Here is a 27,394-nt window from a genome sequence, read left to right as displayed (position 1 = left end):
TATAATAATACAGTGTTTATTTAGAAAACTCGTCTCTGTGGGCTTTTATCACGCTTTGGCAGAACAAAATACAACCTTTGTTTTCCCTGTTTCCAGTTGTGGTTAGCACAACCAAAAACAACAGTTTTTCGGCATTTTGGAGGCAGAATGACGGGTTTAACCAGCGTAGGTCGACAGGTTAAAGAGTAATGGCAACGGTTTGTTTTCAACGCCAGTCTGGTTGCTATGGCTCGAAGAACCCGTATGTAGCTCAGTTGCCCGGATGTCGGCCCTCACCTAATGACCAGAAAGATGGCAAAGATATATATGTATATTTTTTTAAATTATTATTATGGACATCTAATACATAAATTCACAATACTGAAAATGTTCAATCTACTTTTGTTTGACTGCATATAAATTAAGCCTCGTTTAAAAAATGTTTACATTTAAGTGAGTGGCGCTCCCGTGCGTCTTTCATTGCAATGACAGAAGACTGAAAGTGGTTGAAATTGTGGCGATAATACTCACTGATTTTTTAAATATACCCCTTGTTCATTTTGATATTATTGTTCTCTTTTATTACTATGTAAGATATTAATTTTATACAAAACATTAATAAAACATAAAATATCACAGCACGTGACGTCGCAGAAGCTCCGTCGTAAAATATTGCAAGTCCAAGAGGAGATCGTATATTTCGCGCATGCGTAGACGGATCGCGTCGGTTTCACGCGAAGGTGAATTATTTACTATTTGTTTATGATTCTTATGTATTTATTGTAACAATGACTCTCTATATATCCAAAATCCTGAATGGACTGGTGAAGGCTGTACAATATGTCGCTAACTTTATTTTGAAACGGTTTCGACTGACAAGCCTTACACTTCCGGGTCAGGCAACATCGCAGCAGTGCAAGTTGTCGACGTAAACAGTGGGTGTTTAAACTTGTTATCTATACTTTGTGTCAGCTGCACAAGACATTATAATACACATTTAGATAACTTTATTAACTGACTCTTTTCTGTGTGTTTGACGCCATCTGTCAATTTTTAGCAGTGACACAAACGAGCTAATAGTTACTTCCGCTATACATTGTAGCTTCTTATCCCCGCGTCCCAAGCTGACTCTGTAGTATTGGATCAACCTTACAGTGAACTAAAGGTGTCAATAACGTTAGTACCCGTAGTAGGCGTAGTTACTCCAAATATACATATTTTACCTACTCACTGTTCTGATTATGAATTATTAAGTGTGCCCTACTGTTTTTCAAGTAACACGATGTCGAGTAAAGAAGTCAAAGCCGCCCTGAAAAGTGCCAGAGACGCCATCAAAAACAAAGAGTTCAAAGAGGCACTAAAACATTGCAAGGTGAGGAAAAGAAGTATAACTACAATTTGCAATTCCGGTCGAATTTTGAATTTCCCCCATTATCAATGGGGGAAATTCCAGGTAATCAGGGAATTTTTTTTCAGAACCGGGAAACATGCTGGCTTGAATGTCCAGGGCGAGTAGAGTGTGTGGATGTTGGAACGGTTCAAATCAGATGTAAAATGTGGGATATTCAGTCCATTGTATATTTTCCATTTATTGTCAAAATTACCGGAAAACCGTGAATTTGGGCAAAGGGAAATCATGTTTTCCCGCGATATATCAGAATAGTGTATGTGGATGTTTGAAAAATCGTAATCGGGAAAAAAAAAATGGTGCACAATTTTGAGAATTTTGGGCATTGTGGAACTATGAATATGTCGATTAATTTGAATGCGAATTTCCTGGAAATTTCGGGAAAACCGGGAATTTTTGGAAATACGTGATTTGAATGGATTGATGTTGGAATTTTTCGAAACGGTTTTGAAAATGTTGATGTAGTAACCGTTTGAATTTGAAATGGTATTTCAGAATTTCAGTAAAACCAGGAATTTGTACAACAAAAAAAGATAACTTTTATTGTCCCAACTAAGAGGAATATTTTGAAGGTGAATTGGTAAAAAAACGGTTGAAAAATGTGGACTGTGATAACTTTCTAGGATGAAAATTGTAGTTTGATTGTCCAAGGTGAGTGGAGTGTGTGGATGTTGGAACGGTTCGAATCGGTTAAGAAATGTGGGATATGGAGAGGTTTATATATTGCCCATTCATTATTAATGGGGGAAAATTCCTGGTAATTCCGGGTAATCAGGGACTTTTCAGAACAGGGAAACATGCTGGCTTGAAAGTCCAGGGTGAGTGGAGTGTGTGGAAGTTGGAACGGTGAAATGAGGGATACTCAGTCCATTGTATATTTCCCATTAATTGTCAAAATTACCGGAAAACCGTGAATTTTGGGAAAGGGAAATCATGTTTTCCCGCAACATAGCAGAAGAGTAGTGTTTGTGGATGTTTGAAAGGTCAGAATCGGGCACAAAAAAAAAGGCGCACAATTTTGAGAATTTTGGGCCATGTACAACTTGTATATATCGATTAATTTGGGAATTTCGGGAAAACCTGGAATTTTTGGAAATAGGTGATATGAATGGGTTGGTGTTGGAATTTTTGCCTCACAATACGAAGGTCCTGGGTTCGATCCTGGGCTCGGGATCTTTCTGTGTGGAGTTTGCATGTTCTGCCCGTGAATGCGTGGGTTCCCTCCGGGTACTCCGGCTTCCTCCCACCTCCAAAGACATGCACCTGGGGGTAGGTTGATTGGCAACACTGAAATTGGCCCTAGTGTGTGAATGTGAGTGTGAATGTTGTCTGTGTTGGCCCTGTAATCAGCTGGTGACTTGTCTAGGGTGTACCCCGCCTTCTGCCTGAATGTAGCTGAGATAGGCTCCAGCACCCCTCGTGACCCCGAACATGACAAGCGGTAGAAAATGGATGGATGGATGGATGGTTTAAAAATGTTGATGTAGTAACCGTTTGAATTTGAAATGGTATCTCAGAATTTCGGTACAACTGGGAATTTGTACGACAAAAAAAGATAACTTTTGTTGTCTCAACTAAGAGGAATGTTTTGAAGGTGGATTGGTCAAAAACGGTTGAAAAATGCAGACTGTGAAAACATTCTAGGAAGAGGTGAAAATAGGGCTTTGGAAAACCGAGAATTCTGGAAATTCCTGAGATTTTTTTTAACTTAGAAAATTGTAGTTTTATTGTCCAAGGTGAGTGGCTTGTGTGGATGGTGGTACGGTTCGAATCGGTTGAGAAATGTGAGCTATTGAGAGGTTTATACATTGCCCATTCATTATCAATAGGGGAACATCCCAGGTAATTCTGGGTAATCAGGGAATTTTCAGAACTGGGAAACATGCTGGCTTGAATGTCCGGGGTGAGTGGAGTGTGTGGATGGTGGAACGTTTCGGGAATTGTGCAAGTTTGAAAAATGGTCCATTAGTTTTCAAAGGGCAATATGACCCAGAAAACCGTGAATTTCTGGGTAATCTGGGATATTTTTTTTAATTTTTTGGGGGGAGCTGAAGATTCCCGGTCGAGCTGAACGTTTTGATACTGGAAAAGTTCCGATCGTATGAAAACTGGGCTATGGAGCGCGCCAAGGTTTTTAGGCGGAATAATAATAGATGCTTTTTTGGTGTAGAATACTATATATAGCTTTCACACAATAATGTTTTATGATGGTGATGAATTTCAATGCATGTTTGGGATGTTTGCATGTCTGCTTTTGCTGTGTTGGCAGGCTGTGTTGAAGCTGGAGAAGAGCAACTACAATGCTTGGGTGTTCATCGGTGTGGCTGCCGGCGAGCTGGAACAACCAGAACAGGCGCAGACAGCCTACAGAAAGGCTGTGGAACTAGAGCCTGAGCAGCTACTGGCATGGCAGGTAACATGTGAGGAATATTGTCCATCTACAAACTCTTGTTCTCTAGGAATGAGTTTGGGTAGGACTCATATACTGTATTGGAAACCGGACACATCTGTTAATAATTTGAGCAGAAACTTGTCATAAATTAACAACAGCACAACATGCTATGTCATATGAACACCTTTCTGACATGAAGAAACACAGGAGTACCTCAACTTACAAACTTTATTGGTTCTCCGATGGAGCTTTCAACTCAAATCAACGTCTCCCATTGAAATTAATTGAAATCAATCAAAAACAGCACAATTTTAACATGTAATATTTAAAAAAGAAAAACATACTTTTAGATAAGAACTTTCATATGAAAATAATACTAAAAACAACACTAGTTTATGAAGTAATTTATTAGTATTGTGCAACATTTAGTAGAACTGCACGATTAATCGACATCCATCCACCCATCCATCCGTCCATCCATCCATCCATCCATCCATCCATCTTATTCCGCTTATCCGAGGTCGGGTCGCGGGGGCAGCAGCCTAAGCAGGGAAGCCCAGACTTTCCTCTCCCCAGCCACTTCGTCCAGCTCCTCCCGGGGGATCCCGAGGCGTTCCCAGGCCAGCCGGGAGACATAGTCTTCCCAATGTGTCCTGGGTCTTCCCCGTGGCCTCCTACCGGTTGGACGTGCCCTAAACACCTCCCTAGGGAGGCGTTCGGGTGGCATCCTGACCAGATGCCCAAACCACCTCATATGGCTCCTCTCTATGTGGAGGAGCAGCGGCTTTACTTTGAGCTCCCCCCGGATGGCAGAGCTTCTCACCCTATCTCTAAGGGAGAGCCCCGCCACCCGGCGGAGGAAACTCCTTTCGGCCGCTTGTACCCGTGATCTTGTCCTTTCGGTCATAACCCAAAGCTCATGACCATAGGTGAGGATGGGAACGTAGATCGACCGGTAAATTGAGAGCTTTGCCTTCCGGCTCAGCTCCTTCTTCACCACAACGGATCGATACAGCGTCCGCATTACTGAAGACGCCGCACCGATCCGCCTGTCGATCTCACGATCCACTCTTCCCTCACTTGTGAACAAGACTCCTAGGTACTTGAACTCCTCCACTTGGGGCAGGGTCTCCTCCCCAACCCGGAGATGGCATTCCACCCTTTTCCGGGCGAGAACCATGGACTCGCACTTGGAGGTGCTGATTTTCATCCCAGTCGCTTCACACTCGGCTGCGAACCGATCCAGTGAGAGCTGAAGATCCTGGCCAGATGAAGCCATCAGGACCACATCATCTGCAAAAAGCAGAGATCTAATCCTGCAGCCACCAAACCGGATCCCCTCAACGCCTTGACTGCGCCTAGAAATTCTGTCCATAAAAGTTATAAACAGAATCGGTGACAAAGGGCAGCCTTAGCGGAGTCCAACCCTCACTGGAAACGTGTCCGACTTACTGCCGGCAATGCGGACCAAGCTCTGACACTGATCGTACAGGGAGCGGACCGCCACAACCAGACAGTTCGATACCCCATACTCTCTGAGCACTCTCCACAGGACTTCCCGAGGGACACGGTCGAATGCCTTTTCCAAGTCCACAGAGCATTAATCGACATTGAGGTTTTATTAGTGCGATAAATGACCGCAAGGTTTTTTTCTCCACCGTCACCGGCACTGAGTTTAAGGAAACCGCAAGTGTGTGTGCGCTGCAGTGGAGGCAGCCAGTACGCTAATAACACACATCACTTTTAATGGTGAGTAGGGCTGGGCGATATGGCCTTTTATTAATATCTCGATATTTTTGGGCCATGTCACGATACACAATATATATCGCAATATTTTGCCATAACCCTTGAATGAACACTTGATGCATATAATCACACCAGTATGATGATTCTATGTGTCTACATTAAAACATTCTTGTCGTATGTAAGAAGGTGCGCTTGTTTTTCATGTCTCTGTGAGAAAGAGAGAGCAGAAAGAGTGGGAAACGCATGCAGTGTAATGCCTGCAGCTAAAAGCAACTGTGTGAGAACGTATACCCGAATATCACGATATAGTCATTTTCTATATCGCACAGAGACAAACCCGCGATATATTGAGTATATCAATATATCGCCCAGCCCTAATGGTGAGTAGGTCTGGGCCGATAGTAAGTCAATTAACTGAACAATAAGTGAAAATTAAGTCTACATACTTTAGCAGGCATCGATACATTGGTGTGTCCGTTTGTTTTCTCATTCTTCCGCTTCAAACAGGTAGAAAGAAGTCTCACTCTCTGTCGCTTTCTGCACCTGAGTGCGTTTATGTACTGTAATAGTAGAATTAACTGAACACAGTGAGCCCTCTATTCAGTAATTCACAATCTTTGTCTCGGTGGATGGAGCGCAAGACCGCTGGCTTACACACACACACACACACACAGGAAGCACCGACAGAGAGCCTTGCTCCTCACGATCCGATATTGAGAAGTTCCGCATCCATCCATCCATCCATTTTCTCCTGATTGTCCCTTTCGGGGTCGCGGAAATATGAGCCCATCAACATGGATGAACAAGTGAGAATGCCGTGATAGCAACAAAAAAAAGTTCAAACCGACATAGTTTTTACAACTGGGATTAAAATGTACTTTAGGATGTTCAATATTTATTTAAGCTACATTTTTGCTTACAAAAATTAGAGTGTATTTCATTTTTTTGTTTATTTATTTACAATAACAGTTAATTGCCTTCTAAATACAAATACAATGGCAAACAATTCTCCAGTAACAAGAAATACAAGTTTACATATTCCTTTAAATGTTTTCTTGCATTATTATTATGTATTATGATTACATTACATTATAAACACTGTATTGTTTTTATCGGTTATTTCTTCAGTTTAAGAGCATAATGTAGACAAAAGGTCTTGAGTCTGTCTGCATAAAGCCCAATATTATTTAAAGTACATTTTTGCATATTGTTCTAAAGTGTGGCACCTTGAGACAAGAATATGTTGATTGACAGTCTAAACGTAACACGTCTTCCTTCACTTGCTATTTTCGCAGTTTTATGCATTTATATGTATAAAATAAATAAATCACAATCGCAATTTTAGAAAAAAAAACTAATTAGGTTGTCTCTCAAAATCGTGCAACCTAATTCTACAGTGTCTTCCTTCAACTGCTTTTCCGTCAAACACACCATCAGCTGCTTCTCCATATTTTTATGGATAAATGTCCACCATTCAGATATTGTTTCAACATTCTTGGCTGGTGTTATTAACACATTGCTCCACCCAAATTGCTTTGCCAAGCTTGTTTTTGATGATTCCATTCTTCAAGCCAAAGAATATTCTCTGTTTCTTCTTCCCAGCACTGTCCTTAACACTTACTTTTTTCCTTCCCTTTGTTGTAAAACAAAGTTATGTCCATCTTTAGGAATAAGCTAACGCTCGCCAGTAAGGCCAGATGTTTTGTGCGAATTTTATGAGGTTCACTGTGACATTTGTTATGCCATCTAATAGCGGGGATGCCTTTAACTCAAATTTTTACTAGAAAATTTTAAGCGTAACAATCAGATGGTAAACAGCTCTTGCTTCAAAACACTCTTTAAGTTGAGGTATCACTGTAATGCGGAAAAACAAAATGGTTTACTTTTTATTGTTAATTTAAAACAGAAAGCAGTATGGCCGGTGAAGATGAAGTCTAATAAACAAGCGTTGCCTTTCTCCAACAACACTGTGATTCAGTGCAACAGTGAATTGAGTTAAAGATTTCCAAATTAAATATTTTTCTCTTTGGCCATATAATGTTTGTGTGGGACAAATGGGTCTGTCTCCCTCGGTTCCTACGCCTATGCTGTCTTTAACACTTTTGTCTTGTAGGGCTTGGCAAATTTGTACGAAAAGACAGATCAGTGGGACTTCAAAATCGAGCTACCTAACGTCTATGAGAAGCTTGTTGAGCTCTATGCAAGGTAAACCGCACCACGTGGCCTCGCCATGTATTTGAACATAGCATCACTGTGTGTTGAAAATCCCCTGTTCCCAGCTCGGACAAAAACAAGTGCTATGAGATGATTGGAAAGTTGAAAGAAATACACCAGTCCGACAAAGAGTATTGCAAGGTATGCCCTCTTTTATTAACAGTACACATATTGTCGACAGGATTGATCGTGCTTGTTTTTATGTGGGTAGTTGGCAAACGTATGGCTGCGACTCATCCAACTCAAAGAGGAAGATGGCGCAGACGAGAAAGAGTTATTGCAGCTATGGCAACAGCTGACCTGCCTACTGTCAGACTGCCTGATTGACAACGAGCACGACACCGAAATTCAAAAGCATGTAAGACTTACAACAGTATTCAATTACCTCTGTGTACTCATCAAAGCATGTTTTCCTCGCATCAAATGCTTGAATTTCCAAGTATTCAATGCACTATAATGGGTTAGAAATGACATTGTCTTAATGTTTATTTATTTGGTTTGCGTTGTTGTGTACCAGTTAATCACAGCTTTTGAGAAGGCCATGCTCCTCGTCCATCCCAGACCGGGAGAAGAACACAGGAAACTCTCCTCCGACTATATCAAATGTCTGTCTAAGGTCAGTGCATTTGTCTCTTGTTATCAGTAGGGCTGCAGCTATCGATTCACTTGCTTAATTAATCGAACAAAACACACTTTTACAGCCTCAATGGGTCTTTTAGCGAAACTAGTTAAAATACACACAGATTTGTATTACTCTTTCTAATAGATTATAAATAAAGAACCAAACTAAAAAGTATTTCTGATAATGTTTGATAAATTGAGTGAAAATGCACAGGTGAAACTCAAAACATTTGAATATTGTGCAAAAGTTCATTCATTTCAGAAATTTAACTTCAAATGTGAAATTGATGCGTGATATTACACGCAGTTACATGCAAAGTGAAATATGTCAAGCCTTTGTTTGTTCAAATTTTTTAAAACCCCACATTTTCTGCGATTTTCAATTCGAGGTTGCTGTTTATATTAGTTTCACCATGTAAATCTATTTGCTGTGTGTTAAAATCTTGATCCGTCTGTTTGCCATACCTGCCAACAACTCCGGTTTTCCCGTAATGAGTACGTTTTTTGATAATCCAGTGGTAAAACTACGGTTTTCCATAGAAAATTATGAACTTAAAAATCAAAACTATGTAGCGAAGCATCTCTACGGGCAGGGTACAAACGATAGGGCAAACATCAATGATGATTGGTTGGTTTACGTATAAGAAAATTCATGATTGGTTGGTTTACTATGATGAGTCATGATTGGTTAAGATTAGGGAAAAACATTTCGGACAGGCCAATCGAACCAGGAAGGGAAATCACAACAGACATCTCAAATGACAATGAGAGAGTCTGAGAAGAGAAGAGGGAATATTCAAGCGGGAGATTTATAGATTAAAAAAAACTAGTGGAAGATGGCAGAGGGATTCTCTTCCTTTAGATTTTTCTTTTAGCGATGTAAACGACGTCCAGGAAACCCACAATGCGTCTACTTGGCCACATTTGGACAAATGTATGCGTCTGGATAAAACATAAATTTTATTTGTTTACCATGTAAGCCCAACTCAAAACTGCTCTGATGACATGGAAGACGTGAAATACACATTTAAGAACACACATGATTGTGGCAGACATGTAATGACTCTTGCTACAGTATAGCCTGTCTAAATGCTACATTTAATTTTTCATTGGTGTTTTACAACAAGACAGTAGCTGACATTTTGTTAATTATTTTTACTCTTTATATTTTGATATTGAATAGTTGAAACATTTTGAAACATAAACAACATATTTGTTACTTCATGCTATAAATCACAAATGGCTATTCAGATAAAGGAAGTTAGCTAATAGAATAAACATTGTTTGTACTCTTTATGATTTTTGCATTTGGAGCAGTTAGAAGTGGAGAGGGAGTCAAAGAGACAGAAATTGGCTATAAAATCCAAGGCAGAATCCACTAAAGCAGAAACAAAAAAGAAAATGCAAGGTGCTCAGAAATTTGCCAGGAAGGCCCATGTCAGAGCCATCGAAGCAAAAATGCCTAAGAAATTTGTAAATAATGTAAATAACTAGATGAACCATCTGTGGTTGTGAGGTGAACTCTAGTAAGGTTGTAAATACTGACTTGAGTAGGCTAACCCATGTGGTTACTGTGGATGTGAACACACGTTGTAAATACTGTAGTGACTAAATAACATAGTGACTGAAACAGACAAAGTAATGTGTAAATAATGTATATAATTAGATGACCCATCTGTGGCTGTGAGGTGAACACTAATAAGGTTGTACATACTGTGTAGAGTAGGCTAACCCATGTGGTTCCTGTGGATGTGAACACAAGTTGTAATTACTGTAGTGACTTAATGACGTAGTGACTGAAACAGACAGTGATTCATTTGGATGAATGGGCTATGTATTTATGTCAACTCTGTTGATCATTTTTCAATTCTTTAAACACTAAAACATCTTTAAATGGTGATGGTGGTGGGAGAGGGGTTTCCCCCCTTTCCCCCCCACCAGGGCACCGCCCTGGACCTGGCTAGGGGCCTGCGGCCCCCACACCCATGGCTTATTTTCAGTCTTTTTCATTAAGTTCAAATCACATGCCTGTCTTTTTCGCCCCCCTCTTTGAGCCATCTCTCTCGTCACTTTGCTGTTGCGTGACCTGCAACACCCACTATAAGGCGCACCATTTTTATGTGCACTATTAGTGCAGTCTTTGGGAAACAATGTCTGCATATTTTACTCTTTAAACAAATCAACAAAATACAAATTGAAGCTTTTTTGTAATCGATAAATTGCTGCAGCCCTAGTAATTAGACACCTTGTCAATGATGAATTTGAGATATTTAAACCACTTCGTGTGCTTTTGCTGCAGCTACCTGGAGAAGAAGAGAAACTGAAAGAGGCGTGCAAAGCCATGTTGCCGCTCTACCCTGCCCAAAGTTATCCTCTTGAAGTTCTTTGTTCCTACTACCTCAAACAAGGTCTCGAAGGCACCACCTCATTAACATATACTTTCAAATACAATTATATATTTATACCATGACTGACACAAATGTTCTGTTTTGCAGGTGTGCAGGATGAGGATGCTGCTAGCTGTTTTTCAAGGCTTTGTGATTTGGCCCCAGACAACGGTTTGTGTGACTTCGGATTTGGCACAAAAGCACTCCAGGAGGGCAGGTTTAAAGATGCCATTCGGGACCTTGCGCGAGGTTGGTATAAAAGTGAATACACACTCTCAGGCCACTATTTCATTAGGTGCACCTGCAGGATTGAAGGAGCCAATTTAAGCATGCTATCACTGAATGCGTGGTGTAAACTAGCAATGTTTCTGAACCATAGGTTCATTGTTGGGCCGCAAACAAATATCTGTTTCTCAGTTGTGATCCGTATGGGCCACAGCGGTACTAAGTTGTAATACACTTTTCCACCACTTATTGCATTAATGACAATTTTAAACAGAAGAAGTCTCGAGCTAAAGTCATTGTAGTATAATTTCTGACCTTTGACCTATATTGCATGTCTGTCAAGAATGTACGCTCATTTAATTTCTCTTCTATTCTGTGCCAGTGGGACAAAAGTGAATATTAAGTCGTGCCAACCTGTCTACAGAATGTGTTGACTGTCTAAAGGATTCGAGTTGTTATGGAACAGATAGGGAAAACAAATAGACATTGACGCACTAGATAAAAAACAATGACGCACAAGAGACATATAAAAAATGGCAGAAGACCGGAACTCGACAGTGATTTTGGCTTGTGTGTGTCTTGTTTACTCCGGAGTAACATGTGGTCTGTCTGCACGGCCAACTTAATTCAACCTGCTCTTCTGATAATGGGTAAATAAATTCGTTGTACTAAACTACTTTTGTTGCCTGTTTAAGCTTCGGACAATCCACTACATCATAGAGAAGTTTAAACGCAAAAAATAAGATTAAAGTGGGGAAGCTGTATTATCATTTGCACTTAATTTTATTGAGTTTATTTAAGAAATATATATATATATATATATATATATATATATATATATATATATATATATATATATATATATATATATATATATATATATATATATATATATAATTCAAATTTATTAATTTTAACGCTGTATAATTTTATGTACATGTTTAATGAGTCCTTTTTTTTTGCACTATATTTATTTAGTATTTGACCTAAGCTTTGATAAAAATGTTTGATTAACACATGCTTTCATATCATTTTACAACGTTTGTTCTGTTAAACTGCAAGTAAGTTAGATACAATTATTGAATATGATAAATTATTGAATAAAAAATGTAATGACAAATTTGTCAAGAAGGTCAAGAACCCTTAGTGCATAGCTCACAGTACACAGCTCTTGTATTGAATCATATTAGATTGTACAAGTGTACCTAATGAAGTGTCTAGTGAGTTTATGTCTGAGGTAGTGCATACTGGTTTAATTGTTGTTATATTGACTGGTGACTCCTTTTGTATTTTATTAGGATTGAAGAAAATGAACTTAAGTCCAGCTTGGTACAGTCTGGCAGAGGCTCAGCTTAAAGTGCACAAATACTCAGACTGCTCTAAATCGTGTGCTCAAGGTATTATACACAATATACAGATTTATTATGAAAATAAAGCAGTTTATATGTGTGGGCTTGTGGTACAACAGGTTTAACAGCGTGTGCGACCAGAGACAAGACACTAAGGATTAGGCTGCTGAAGCTGAGGCTAGAGGCTTTAGTCAGGTGTGGAGGGGAGAAGGCTGCAGACCAGGCTTTGGAGACATTTACCCTGGTAAAATATGCTGCAGGAAGTGAAGTGTTTACATGGATTGCAATACACTGAATGTTCCACTTACAGCATGCTAAATAGTTTCCTTGGTATGTTTGTATCTTCCTGTCTTTTAGATCCCTGATGCTGTCAAAGACCCGCTATTAGTAGCTCTTAAAGGCCGTGCATACCTGAACAAAGGACTCATAGATGAAGCATTAAAGGTCAGTTTATGTTTTAATGCCGCCCCTGAAATTATATTGCTAATAACTGTCGGAAGAATATTTTCAGAAAATAATGACTTAGAATTTGCCTTGGTTTGCTAGAAGAGATACGCACATGAGGAGCTCACCCTGTTTCGTTAACTATGCACTCTCACACACATATATTATTTTCTCCACTTTAATGGTGTCATGAAGTACCGGCCTGAGGACAAAGTAGAGGAGAATATGTTAGGTTAACTTTCTGTTTAGATACCCCTCAAGGCGGAGTAACCTAGGTGGACAAAAGCATGAGAGAGGGGCGACCATTTTAGAGATTTGACCTCTAGATAGCTCGGCACTTTTTTACAGCGCTGGTATTGCTATTGTTTGTACTTACTCTGTTAGTATACATTACTGTGATGGTAATCAGTATACAGATGAATGTATGCACTGGGGTTGTTCGGTATACCGCTACTAATAAACAGAGGTGTGGACTCGAGTCACATGACTTGGACTCGAGTCAGACTCGAGTCATGAATTTGATGACTTTAGACTCGACTTGACAAAATGTAAAGAGACTTGCAACTCGACTTGGACTTTAACATCAATAACTTGTGACTTCACTTGGACTTGAGCCTTTTGACTTGACATGACTTGCTACTTTCCCCAAAACCCAACGATTAAAAAGTTATTCGGGAGCGCTCCATATCTTCCAAAGTGTACGTGTGCGTGTCTGTCAGAGAGTGTGCGCTCTCTCAGCGTGTGTGTCTGTCAGTACGAAAGCCAATCAAATTAGATCCACATTGTTTTCATCCCACGGCATTCATCCAATCAAATTGCAGAACAACCAACGAAGAATAGCTCTCAAACGACGCGCCAGTGAGGAAAAAGGACGCCAAAGATAGTTTCGTTCGGGTATTAAAACTACGACATGGTCAACAAAAAACGAATTGCAAAAACTTCCAACTTCGTTCGACATTTGAAGTTGCACAAAGAACGGTAAGTTTTGAATGTAAGCTAACGTTTATTGGCTAAGTAACGTGACTTTTATTTGCTGTGTAGTTAAATCAGTGAGGCTGTAAACTCACTGCTAACGTTATAACCATAGACATCTTATAAGTAGACGCAGCATCGAGTGATAACTCAATTACGACAACCTTCTTCTTTTTATACGTATACTTTACTGAGGGAACACAATAACAAACCGGCCACTGCCGTTCACATAACAGACCAAAACACCGGAGCCCGCGCATAGAGCAATGCATGCTGGGAATTACCGTAAATACACTAAAAGAGTGTACCATAATAATGCACAATGCAAAAACAGAACATTTAAAATCTCCCACTTTTTCTTTTTAGTTTTTTTAACACAAAAAAATCAGAGTCTATTATTAATGTCTATAAGTATGAAAATGTAAGAACATGGTGATCAACAAAAAAAACGTATACAAAAAAAACTGTCCACAAAAGAATAGTCTCTATTCCAGTTTCGACTGTCCAACACTGAGTGCCTTTAGGAGCTGAAGTGCGGATGCACCTCGTTTTGTCAAACAGTCAGCTAGCTGCTCTCCATTAGGTGCCCAGAGAATCTGTTGAATTACTTTGATGCCACTTATTTCAAGACGGAGCCTTTTCTCTGTCACTGACTTAGTAGACTTGATGGCGTCTGCAAGGGAGTGGTTATCAGTGACACACACTATTGGTAAGACATGTTGTGATACATTCCCTGTGGTAAGTTCTGCATGAAGGTCAGATAAAGAAATGGCACTGTCAACAGCATCCGCAAGGGCAAGAGTTTCTCCAGCAAGAGTGCTCCGTACGACTCTTCTGATCTTTTTTGACTGCCAATACACAGGGGATAATCTTCCTTCCTCACCCATCAGCAGAATGAGATGTCCCCCTTGAGTGCCTCCATCTGTAAGGTTTCCCAGCGAGGCGTCGCAGAACACTACTAGCTTTAGAGAACTGTCTTTTCCCAGGTTCTGAAACTTCAGTGTCACATGTTCTGATTTCAATGTTCTCACCACCTTGTTTGTTTCATGTAAAGTCTGCACAGTAGCATGTTTTATGTTAGCTGCAAGGACACATGTATCAAACATAATATCCGGTCTACTTTGTCTGGCAACCCACAGAAGTTGACCTATTTTTGATCTCAGGTCATCAATTTCACTTTCAGTCAAAAGAGCATCCCGTCTCATGGCTCTGGAGATGTCTATGTGAATTGGCTGAAGATTCTGTATGTAATTGTCTTGATGCATACATGTTACTCCATTTGCAGTGACATACTCCATGCCTACATAGCGAAAGCTGTCATGTTCTTCTCTGCCCACTTGAAAGGCAGATTGCAGGTGAGGGATTACAGTTGTTGTGAAAATCTGTGAACCACCCCAGATGAATTCATCAACATGACAAGCAAGCACCCCAGACACATTACAATCTTTATCCAACCAATAAAATATAGCAGGGTCAATTTGTGACATATTTCCTCCAGTTTGCAACATTGTTTCTTTAACCCTATTGTACCAGTACAATGATGCATCATTTAGTCCATAAACACATTTGTTTAGCTTCCATAGAGTTCCCTCACTCTTGGCTTCAGGTGGTGAACGAACATAGATGTCTCGGGATAACTCATTTCCTTGAAGGAATGCTGACTTAATGTCCATAGAGTGGGGTGTCCATCGGTTTGACATATCACAGACATGAGTAGTCTAAGAGACTCTGAGGCACATGTTGGCGAGTCTTTTGGGAGATCTTTTGTGTTTAGCTCTTCAAATCCTCTCGCCACTAGCCTTGCTTTTGGAACTATGCCGTCTGGTGTGTCTTTGAGTGTACACACCCATCTTGTGGAAATGCATTTTTGTCCCATGTTTTTTACTTCATCAAACACACCGTGTTTCTCCCAGTTACTGATTTCAGTAAGTTTAGCTGATTCAAATGACACATCCTTTGTAACAAGTACATCCTCGTGATCAGATGGCTGTTCCACCCTGTCCAATGACTGAATCTGCAGTGTGTCAACCTGTGAAAGGTCAGCTGACCTTGTTGTGCCAGTGAGGTTAACTGGCTCAGTGTACTCCAGATTGTACCAGTTCTTGTGTTTTCCAGTTGCCTTTCCCGCTCGACCTAGCACTTTTGCTGTGTGTGAAATTCCAGTGTCTCTTTCCACATACTTAATGAATTGTCCTGCCTTTAGATTCATACTACGATCTATTCTTATGATAGAAGGTTGTCTGTCAGATGGATCATTATCGTGCTCATTGCTGTCTCTGTCATTATTAGAGCTCCCTGCCGCATTCTCTGTGTTAGGCACACTGTCTCCATCACTAGATACAGTATTGGGTAGATCTTCAACATGTTCAATGCCACATTCTGTTGCATTAAGTTCTGTCTGGCTTTCTTGGCTGTCACGAGACGTGTCAGTGTAGTGATCTGTGGCCTTGCGCAGTCTACAGCGATGCACCCGGACATAGGAGCCTCCATGTCTAACAAATATTACCACCCCGTCTCGTCCAATTACCACCCCAGGGCCTTTCCATTCATTGCAGTCCATTCTTTTGTAGTACACTTTATCTCCAGTTTCGTAGTATTCATCTGTGCTGCGAAGCTGTGTGCGCAGAGCTCTCCTGATTCTCTCAGAGCACTCTGCCTCAGTAAACGCTGTCCTTGCTTCATGTAATGCTGAAATGTGCTGTCCTACCCATTTACTCATGGTAGTGCCCTCCAGGGCAGGTGGTTTATCAACCAGCACAGAAGGTAGGTTCGGGTTTTGTCCAAACACCAGCTGGTATGGACTAAATCCATGCACATTGTGCATTGTATTCTTTGCCATCAAGGCCCAATCTAGGGCTGTTTTCCAGTCACAAACACTGCTTTTCTTCACTTTTAACAGGATCTCTGTAAGGGTCTGGTTATGTCTTTCCATTAATCCATTACTCCATGGACTGTAGGCAGCAGTGGTTTTCACTTCAATATTAAAGTTCTCAGCCATGTCCCTCATTTCCTCGTTATTGAATTCACCTCCATTGTCACAAAAAATCTTAGATGGGGCTCCATGAACACTCACCCAGGAATGAATAAACTGCCTCACAATTTCACTGGATTTTTTTGTTGTAACAATGCTACAAGCACTGAACCTGGTGAAGTGATCAATCATGTGGAGGTACCACACATTTGGTTCTAGCTCGTGTAGATCTAATGCCACAGTTTCATTGTATGTTGAAGCCATTGGTAGACCAACTGATGGCTTTGGTTTGGGCTTGTTGTACTTGAGACATGTTTCACAGCTACTTACGATGTCATTCAGAATAGTAACACTCTCATCATCATTACTTCCAGCACTAATTAGTAATTTTTTGAGTTTATCAACTGAGGCATGTCCAAACTGCTTGTGAAGTTTCACCAATACTTTGAGTTTTTCATTTTTACTCATGCCATCTCTTATGGCCAGAACTTCATCAGTTTGGGGTTCATTCTCACGGGTGGCTGTGCAATCTCTGTCCACTATGTTTACACAGTAGTGTCCTGAGGATGTAATCTCAAGAGGCACTGGTTTCTGAAACATTGTGGCTTTATCATTCTCAATGTCAAGCACTGCTTTTGCTCTCTTAAGTGACGTTTTACTTAGTAGTAAAGGAATGTTCACTGAGACCACCTCAGTCTCTATGTGGCACCTGGTTTGTCCTATTTTTGCTGGGACTTTTACTTTTTTTATGGAATGAACAACTTGTCCATCACCAAACTTAAAAGCTCTTCTACTCTGTGTATTTTCAATTTTTTTCTTGTCACTCTCCTTCAGTGTATGAATGTAATTCTCCAGCCATTTTTCACCACAGACTGTTCTGGTGCATGCAGTGTCAATTACAGCTGAACCTAAGGCTTCTACCATGAATATTTCAGCATCAGAAACTGACTCTTTAGAAAACAATGTAACATTTCACTCTTCAATTGTTTCTGTCTCTGCATTTTCCTCTGTCATTTTTACATGTTCAGCCTTATTTGGGCAGTCCTTAGCCCAGTGAAATGTACTCTGGCAAATAGCGCACTTAGATCTTCTGCCAAACCTATCCAGTGGGTTTGAGCCAGTCAATGGCGCCCTCTTTTGGTCGGGTTGGGAACAAAATTTCCTTCCGTCTCTTTTCCTTTGATCCACATAAAAAGCAACATCTTCGTGCATGTGAATTCCCCCGCTGCATGTGGGCGGCTGCACATTGTCTCCAAAAATCCTTTTTAAAGCTGACTTCATGCTTGCAAATGTAAGTGTTGAACAAGCTGTAAGCGCAAGCTGTTTATCTTTAACATCGAGACTGGCTGTATCCAACAACTTGAATGCCAAAACAGCGTCGGGAAGAACCATGTCAAATTTGCGCATTTTGTTGTATCTCTGCTCGAACTGAACGATGTAATCCACCATGGAAACTTCGTTTTCTCTCCGAATCTTGTCAAAGTCCGTGTATGCATCATAAGCTCTGTCCTTTTCTTCTTTTAAGAATACATTATCCAATGCCTTTACAAGGGTCTTCATCCCGTCATCTTTGTTCAAATCATCCGCAGGTATTTCCAAAGCTGTATCTCTAGCTCTCCCCCTCAGTGAGAGAGCAACAGCTAATGCTTGTTTCTCCTTATCCAGATCGGTAACACGTATCCACATTTCAACCTAATTTTTCCAGCTCTCATATGACTTATTTTCTTCAAACGCAGGAGGCACTCTGTAGTTAGCGTTGTTAGACATCCTCTGCTACCATTGATAACTCAATTACGACAACCTTCTTCTTTTTATACGTATACTTTACTGAGGGAACACAATAACAAACCGGCCACTGCCGTTCACATAACAGACCAAAACACCGGAGCCCGCGCATAGAGCAATGCATGCTGGGAATTACCGTAAATACACTAAAAGAGTGTACCATAATAATGCACATAGCAAAAACAGAACATTTACATCGAGCGCTACTGCCTACTGGCGCTGACGAGACGCGGGGCCGCCATCTTGGAGTGGTGATCCGCTCCACTCAGTGCAATTCATTTGGCAGGAGTAATGAACTGTCAGCGCATTTAATTCATTTTACCTCACTGAATACCACTGATTTCACACGCTTTTTTGTCATACGTGTAGTAGCTATGATAAAGGACACATGTTTTGGCGTGTTTTATTATTCATAGTTTGCTTAACAGTAATATAATATTCTTATATGCTATAAGTGACCAGACGTCCGAGATCAAAATTGGGAATATAATCCCAGAGAAGGGGGAAAAATGATCAGCTATTTTTAAGTTGAAGAAACAATATGATTAGGTTATATAAACATGCATATATTCTACATAAACAATGTATGAATACATTAGATATCTATATATCTTAGGGACCTCTAGACTGTATCTCTGTTGCTGCAGCAGCGGAGAGTTTATTCTGTCTTGACACTTTGTATTGATATTTTGTATTACATTCTTCCCTTAAATGATAATGTTTACAGTGATTGTTTTATGTGTATTTTCATGTATGTCGCTTTGGATAAAAGCGTCTGCCAAATACATTAACACAGTGGTCCCCAACCACCGGGCCGCGGTCCTTTACCGGTCCGTGGATCAAGAAATAAAAAAATACAAAAAATTATTATTATTTTTTTTTGTCCTGTCCAGCTTCTCAGGCAAATCATATAGTAGATGTAGATGCCCATATCGGCTGTTCAGATTTACTTTACAAAAGAGAAGTGTAGGATACTTCTCTTGTTGCCTTATTTGTATTTTACTTTATTAAATGTATTTATATTATCATTTGGTGCAGCCGGGCCTCAGGAGGAGGGGATAGAAAGAGAAAAAAAGGAAGACAGAGGGGGGAATTGTGGGGACAAGAGGGGGATCAGACAGAGAGACAAAAACAACAACAGCAAACACAACAACAACAACAACAACAGAGCAACATCAGCAAATACGACATGTACAAATATGATGGTAAAAGTAATAGCAAATAAGCAGTTAGCGAAAATAAAAAATAATACAGAAATGACAATGAGCATTATTACACTAAAAATGGAGCAATACGAATACCAATAGAAATAGCGCTATTGATAATGAACAATACCAATACTTTACCTTTATTATCAACAATACAGTTGTTCAAATGCAACAATACATATACGTAATGATAACTTGAGATACGAAAGAATGCAGAAAAATGGAGGGGAAGAAAGAGAAGCAACTTACATTAATCTTGTAGATTGTTATAGTAACAATAGGTTAAGCTTTGTCAGTGTGCCATGTGTAATACCTAGTTTACCCTAGGACAACAACATTAATATATGTTTGATGAAACCTGATTATGTGCATGAGTGTATGTATGCATATGTACTCGTATATGTACAGTATGTGTATATGTGTGTTTGTACAGTGAATGTATATGTACACTATGTGTATGTGTGTTTGTACAGTGAATGTATAAGTATAGTATGTGTATGTGTGTGTTTGTACAGTGAATGTATATGTACATTATTATTTAAAAAAAAAAATTTAATCAACATAAAAAACACAAGATACACTTACAATTAGTGCACCAACCCAAAAAACCTCCCTCCCCCATTTACACTCATTCACACTCATTTACACAAAAGGGTTGTTTCTTTCTGTTATTAATATTCTGGTTCCTACATTATATATCAATATAGATCAATACAGTCTGCAGGGATACAGTCCCTGCAATTTTAAATGCACTTGTTTTAATAAATAAATACAGTGTTTTAAAAACATACACAATCTGTGTAAATATATTAGTCTGTGGTTAAAAGGACTCGAAACTCAAAATGCAGGACTTGGGACTTGACTTGAGACTTTCCAGTCTTGACTTTGGACTTGACTTGGGACTTGCCTGTCTTGACTTGGGACTTGACTCGAGACTTGAGGGCAAAGACTTGAGACTTACTTGTGACTTGCAAAACAATGACTTGGTCCCACCTCTGCTAATAAAGTAGCGCACTACCAATTGATTGAAATCGGTACTATACTGCCTTTGAAAAGTACCAGTACTGTTCTTTAATCTGAAATAGCCGAGGTGCATGATGTTGAGTGTGTCAAAACGCACACACAAAGTGCATACAAGCAATAACATCTTGTGAAGTGAATTATATTTATATAGCGCTTTTTCTCTAGTGACTCAAAGCGCTTTACATAGTGAAACCCAATATCTAAGTTACATTTAAACCAGTGTGGGTGGCACTGGGAGCAAGGTGGGTAAAGTGTCTTGCCCAAGGACACAACAGCAGTGACTAGGATGGCGGAAGCGGGGATCGAACCTGGAACCCTCAAGTTGCTGGCACGGCCACTCTACCAACCGAGCTATACTGCCCCACAATTCTACTGGTTAATAAAGAGTGTGCGTGAAGTACAGTATGGAGGTATTTGGACTTCAAAACCAACGATAAAGGTGACGCTTTAAACAATGAAGCAAAGCGCTTCAAGTGTTGCTTTAAAACACGCCTCGCCAAATGTAGCGATTAGTATTACCACCTTTGCTTCAAACTTAGGCAAACATTTAAATAATGAACATTCAGATTTGCACAAGGAGTTTAAATAGTGACAGGTAATAATGTAGTTGTTACACCTGTCCTGCTGTTCTGCTCTGGTGCAGACCATAGTCGAGGAGCACAGGGCAAAAGTTCCCTTCAGAGTCTATGTTTTCGGCGGGTTAACACCCTTCACTTTACCCGGCAGTGGGTCTGCTAAGCTCCACTTTCAGGTCAGAATGACGAGGCCAATTTGTGACAATCTTGTTGCTTTATTGTTAGTTTTGCAGGACACACCAGACCTGTTCATCCTTCTACTGTGCAGTGCAGCGCTACTGCTCTCTCTCTTTGCTCGCCCACTCATGCACTGACGTCACTCAGACAACACGTTGACATTCTCACAAACACACATACACTACTCTCTTGAGTTAATCAGCTCCTCTGTTGTGCACATGTAGATACATAACATGTAGATACGTAACATGTACATACGTAACATGTACATATGCAACATGTATCTACTGTACATAACATGTAAATATGTAATATGTAGCTACATACAGTACCATGTAGATTTGTAACATGTAGTTATATAACATGTAGATACATAAATACATAGGGGGAGTCACCCACATCTGCGGTCCTCTCCAAGGTTTCTCATAGTCATTCACATCGACGACACCCTGGGTTGTGAGATTTTCCTTGCCCTTATGTGGGCTCTGAACCGAGGATGTCGTTGTGGCTTGTGCAGCCCTTTGAGACACTTGTGATTTAGGGCTGATTGATTGATTGATAGTTACATAACATGTAGATACATAACATGTAGCTACATAACATGTAGCTACATAATATGGAGCTACATATCATGTAGATACATAACATTTAGAAACATAACGTGTAGCTACATAACATGTAGGTACGTAACAGGTAGCTACATAACATGTAAATACGTAACATGTAGCTACATAACATGTAGCTACATAACATGTAGCTACATAACGTGTAGCTACATAACGTGTAGCTACATAACGTGTAGATACATTACGTGTAGCTACATAACGTGTAGATACATAACATTTAGATACATAAAATGTAGATACATAACATTTAGATTCGTAGATGCGCACACAGCTGCTTGGATTGATGCCAAATATTAGTGGAGTTAATACCCATCTAATGAATTTGGTAACAAATTGCTACAATTTGTGTTTTATCTTTAACAAATGTGTGTTTTTAATTTTAATTTTAATTTTCCTGAGGGAACTCTCCTGAAGGAATCAATAAAGTACTATCTATCTATCTTTACCTGCTACATGGCTTATCTGTGTACCTTTATCCATGGTTTTGTTTTTAGTACTTACTAATAATTGTATTTTTCTTAAAGCACAGACCAGGAGTGGCAACCATAAATCGTTAAGCATTTAATATAATGTCAATAAAGCTTTTTATTTTATTCTAACCTAACCCTTGATTATGACAGACCAGCCCATCCATCTTCTACCGCTTGTCCCGTTCGGGGTTGCAGGGTGTGCTGGAGCCTATATCAGCTGCATTCGGGCGGTAGGCGGGGTACACCCTGGACAAGTCAGACTATATGTAATATGGAACATTTTAAATTGTTCTTTGAGTGCAACAAGAAAAACACAACGGTACCAAATTATTGGTATTGGGACAACCATAGTATGCACTATTTATAAAAACATGAAATAATCTATCTTCTGTAAATCTTCTGGAGGTGTCGTCACATCTGGTGGCCTCTAACCCAAACCTGGCCCAGGCGTTGGTGCTGAAGGGACTGGCCCACTTAGCTGATGACAAGCAGCAGCAAGCAGAGCAGAGGTAAAAACCAGCCCTGTGGTTGTTCTGTACCTTTGACAACGTTGATTTTTCTTGTCGTCCAGTTTCCTCAAGGCAGCAGAACTAAGCCCCAACTGTGGTGAGTGCTTTTTTTTGCTGGGAAGACTTTACTGGACCATGGGAGAGGAGACCCGGAAAGACAAAAGCAAAGCGCATTCGCATTTACTCAAGGTAAATAAAATAAAAATATATTTTATTTAAAAAGCCTATTTGTTCCTAAGCCTCATTTGTATGTGTCAGGCTGCAAAGTTGGACCCGCACCTTAGTTTTGTGTTCCGCTATCTTGGAAATTATTATCGGGAGGTGGCGAATGACTCAGGCCGGGCACGTGGCTGTTTTAAGAAGGCCTTTGACTTGGACAATGACGACGCTGAGTCTGGAGCGGCCGCAGTCGATCTCAGCATGGCACATGAAGATATGGTAAATAGTAATACAGTGGAACCTCGATTTATTTATGTATACTTAATTAGTTCTTGAACATGGTTCATAAATCAAAACATTTGTAGAGTTCCCCATAATAAACAAGGTAAACATGAATGTTTGGATACCAGCCTCGACAAAAGTCACCAATTTAGTCAAAGATTGCACACTTTGAAGACAATATAACGCATATCAAACAGACATAACAAGGCGGTAATGGATTAACAATGTCCTTATTATCAAAACAACACAACAACAAGGCAACGCACACACGCACAGACACACAAGTCCCTTTGGTACTCTCAAAAACGTTAACAACCATGTTTGCACACAGAGGCACAGATAGCGCAAAGTAAAGGGTCGTAAACAGAAAAGTTCCCAAATAGAGGGGTTCGTAAAACGAGGTTCCACTGTAATAATTTAATGCTGCTCCTACTTTTCTTTTTTTAAACTTTTTGTTATGTAAATTATCCACATTGTCTTTGTGGTTACAGATCACTGCCTTGGCGATACTCCAGTCAGTGACGGAGAAGGCCACTCCAGGTTCTGCTAAATGGGCGTGGATGAGACAAGGGCTTTACTACCTAAAGATTGGACAACATCAACAGGCTATTGCAGAGTAAGAAGGCTACACTAAAGGGGGGTGATTTAGATTTTGTATGAGTACTAATAATAATAATAATGATGAATTACATTTGTAATGCACTTTACATTTGTTAAACTCTCAAAGTGCTACAAAGTATAATAAAAAATTAAAAAAAGGTAAAAAATAAAATTAGAAAGTTAGAATATATAATAGAAAATTAAAATGAAAATAAAAACATGAAGAACACTGGATAAACATTAGATAAAACAGAAACATAGATAAAATAGAAATTAAGTAAGTATGTGATCGTGTTTGTAGTCTGCAGGCAGCTTTGAGAGCCGATCCAGAGGACTGGGTGTGTTGGGAGTGTTTAGGAGAGGCATACCTCAACCGCCAGAGTTTCACGGCAGCTCTAAAAGCCTTTGGGAAGGCCCACAGTCTCCAGCCATCCTCCATCTACAGCGTCTACCAGGCAGCTGCGATCAAGCAGACCCTGGGCAAGTTCAAAGAGGCCGTAGCGGAGTATTTGCAGATCACAGCACAGCACAACTACGTTCCCGCTCTTAAAGGTATGTGTGTGTTTGACGGAGCTCTGCACAAGTGCCTTTTGTCGCTGCCTGAGGGAAGGTTAATAGGAATTGAAATAATGTGTTGTTGAGGTCTTGGAGAGTGTCAGCTCTCCCTGGCAAGAAGTTTAATGGAGGACTGCAGAGACGGCGGAGCCATTGTCCTGATTGAGCAAGCTATACAGAATCTCTTCAAGTAAGTCATAATCACAACTGGGATGATTTTAACTGCCATGTGTTAGTCTCCCATTTCAAGTGATAGAAAAACAATCCATGTACGATTTGGAACACTATTGCGTTCTTTTTCTTCACATTATTATTCCTAGTAGTCAATGAATTGCAGTGTGGGTTGTAGTTCCACCATTTCGGGACCATGCATTGTGCCTGTTAACCTTAATAGAAAGGTACCAAACTGTACTATACTGAAAGGTACCAAACTGTACTATACTGATCAGTTCATTTAGTACACTTCACATCGCTTCACAACCCCCTCAAAAATATGTGCACTGTATTAATATCCTTGCTTCACACTTCTCATCAGTTTGGCATGGGCATTTTTGTCTGTTTCTGTTGTCCGAATATATTGTCCTACTTTGCAAGTACACTTCGCTGTGTGTACAAATCACAATATTATATTACAGTTCACCTGTGTAAGGTGACGCTAAACTTGGGCTGGGCGATATGGCTGAAAACTATATCATGATATAAGTGTTTTTTACCGATCGATATCGATAATTATTGATATTTTTAATGACCTGTCCAAAATAAAGGCCAAGGAATAAATACATTACATGTAAGCATTTTAAATGTAACCTTTCACTGATTATAATCCCCTCAGCTGTCAAGGCAGAAAGGAGAGGAAATGTCAACACCACCATGGAAAACACTCAATGTAAACTAAATTCTAAAATCCCTTTAAACACTTAATAACTTCATAAAATTTAAAGAATATGTAAAACAAATGCGGGGGTATGGTATTTTTTAATTTTTTTAAATGTTTTTTTTTTGTCATAAAGAAATACAATCATGTGTGCTTACGGACTGTATCCCTGCAGACTGTATTGATCTATATTGATATATAATGTATATATTGTGTTTTTTATGTTGATTTGATTTTTAAAAAAAAATATATATTTTTTTAATTTCTTGTGCGGCCCGGTACCAATCGGTCCACGGACCGGTGGTTGGGGACCACTGCTCTAAAGGGTGAGCGCTGCAAAGGTGGTGTGTTATTACCAGTTTTGTTGGGAACGAGCGCCTTGCATCATTCATAGACCACATTGGTCTGACTACGGTCCGTTTGAAAAAACATCCCCAAAATCTGCCATACTGTCGAGGTGATTTTTCCTGTTTTATCCACTATTTCTCAGCTTTCTGCAGAGCTCATTTTTACTTTCTCTTTTCACTCCATGCAAAGAATCAACTGCGAGACAACAAGAAGCAACCAAACTTGATAGTTGATACTGTTACTTGATTGGCTTTTAGCGTGTCACTCCCATTGATCAGTGATTGCTTTGCGTGGTTGCCAGAGAGCGAGTGCCTTTGTTCATGCAACCAACCTTGCCTCGCAACGTCCGCTTTCTTAAACAAGAAAGTAAAAAAATGATCAAACACATTTTTTATTGATATCGATTACGCGTGTATCGTGATATGTATTGATATCGTTTAATCTTCCAGCCCTAACACACTGGCGGGGATTGATCGACGTAGAAAGAAAAACACAAACAAATCAAACCGCACCGTTGTGGACAGGACTAAACTAGCCTTTGGTGTCAAAGGTTTTTATTGTACTATGTTGTGCTTTTGCAGGGCGGTGGTGTTGCGTTCTGACCTCTCCTGCTTGTGGAAACTGCTGGGAGACGCCTGCTCCGCTGTCAGCGCAGTGTCTCCAAACAGGGCTAAAGTTCAGGTGCCTGCAACCCTGGCTGGTCTGGACCCACATGCTCAGGTTCACGTGCTAAACCAGGCTCAGACGCTCCGAGTCGCTGAGAGGTATGACTCACCGTTAAATCTGCCATCTTAAATACATAACCTACACGTGCACTATGCATGTTGTTGTCCGCAGGTGTTACACTCGTGCTTTGAAGCTAAAGCCAGAAGTCACCAGTCTCTGGTCTGACCTCGGACTCAACTTCTATCATCAGTCTCGCCTGGCCTGTGATGCAGAGGAGGACAGATCATTACTTTTCCAGAAAGCACAACAAGTACTGTTTGCACTCTGTGTTTGTTCGTTCATACCACAGGTATTCTTTACAGTGACTTTCTGTATTCTCAGTGTTTAAAGAAGGCCATCATGATGGACAGTGGCAACCACAGCTATTGGAATGCTCTGGGAGTGATCAACACAAGCAAAGGTATTGTTTATCTATCGATCAAAATGATACATTTTTAAATGCCCCCAAAATGTACTTCGATATGCTGTTCTTTCTTACGGGTCATCTGCAACTGTGTATTTACCATTTTTCTTAACATGTTTTTGCATCCATTTTGGCTTTGCATAATTGAAATAAACTAATATATGTGTCGGGAACACAATACAGGAAAAATTTTAGCTTCCCCCACCCCCTTATTTTTCCCTATAACATCAGGTTTGCAGAACTTGGCTCTTGCTCAGCACTGCTTTATCAAGTCCATTCAAGTTGAACCAAATGTATGTATTATGGATATGGTGGTAAGTATTAGATATTAGGTATTAAAATGTTTTTCTAAGGGTGTTTTACTCC

At 40.0% G+C, this 27,394-nt stretch overlaps 1 protein-coding gene across 4 annotated transcripts in view; it reads left to right on the top strand.

The window, feature by feature from the left end:
* Positions 1-671: 671 nt before the first annotated feature.
* The window catches only part of LOC133652708 (tetratricopeptide repeat protein 37-like), a 42,249-nt gene continuing 15,526 nt past the window's right edge, over positions 672-27,394 (top strand). The window contains exons 1-22 of one of the 4 annotated variants that reach the window (XM_062051737.1): positions 672-719; positions 1,255-1,351; positions 3,657-3,800; positions 7,639-7,730; positions 7,805-7,880; positions 7,951-8,097; positions 8,257-8,355; positions 10,660-10,768; positions 10,856-10,996; positions 12,271-12,369; positions 12,441-12,565; positions 12,679-12,765; positions 22,978-23,081; positions 23,144-23,270; positions 23,340-23,519; positions 24,014-24,138; positions 24,424-24,674; positions 24,765-24,867; positions 26,481-26,663; positions 26,737-26,875; positions 26,947-27,025; positions 27,260-27,321. In XM_062051737.1, the coding sequence (XP_061907721.1) occupies positions 1,262-1,351; positions 3,657-3,800; positions 7,639-7,730; positions 7,805-7,880; positions 7,951-8,097; positions 8,257-8,355; positions 10,660-10,768; positions 10,856-10,996; positions 12,271-12,369; positions 12,441-12,565; positions 12,679-12,765; positions 22,978-23,081; positions 23,144-23,270; positions 23,340-23,519; positions 24,014-24,138; positions 24,424-24,674; positions 24,765-24,867; positions 26,481-26,663; positions 26,737-26,875; positions 26,947-27,025; positions 27,260-27,321 (2,562 nt within the window). In that variant the 5' untranslated portion in view covers positions 672-719; positions 1,255-1,261. The other 3 variants (XM_062051735.1, XM_062051738.1, XM_062051736.1) reach the window with 3 other exon arrangements.

Source organism: Entelurus aequoreus, linkage group LG06 (assembly GCF_033978785.1).
Source record: "Entelurus aequoreus isolate RoL-2023_Sb linkage group LG06, RoL_Eaeq_v1.1, whole genome shotgun sequence".
In the NCBI taxonomy this organism is placed as follows: domain Eukaryota; kingdom Metazoa; phylum Chordata; class Actinopteri; order Syngnathiformes; family Syngnathidae; genus Entelurus; species Entelurus aequoreus.
Note: the sequence above shows the minus strand (reverse complement) of the source record. Positions and strands in the feature narration are given on the sequence as shown.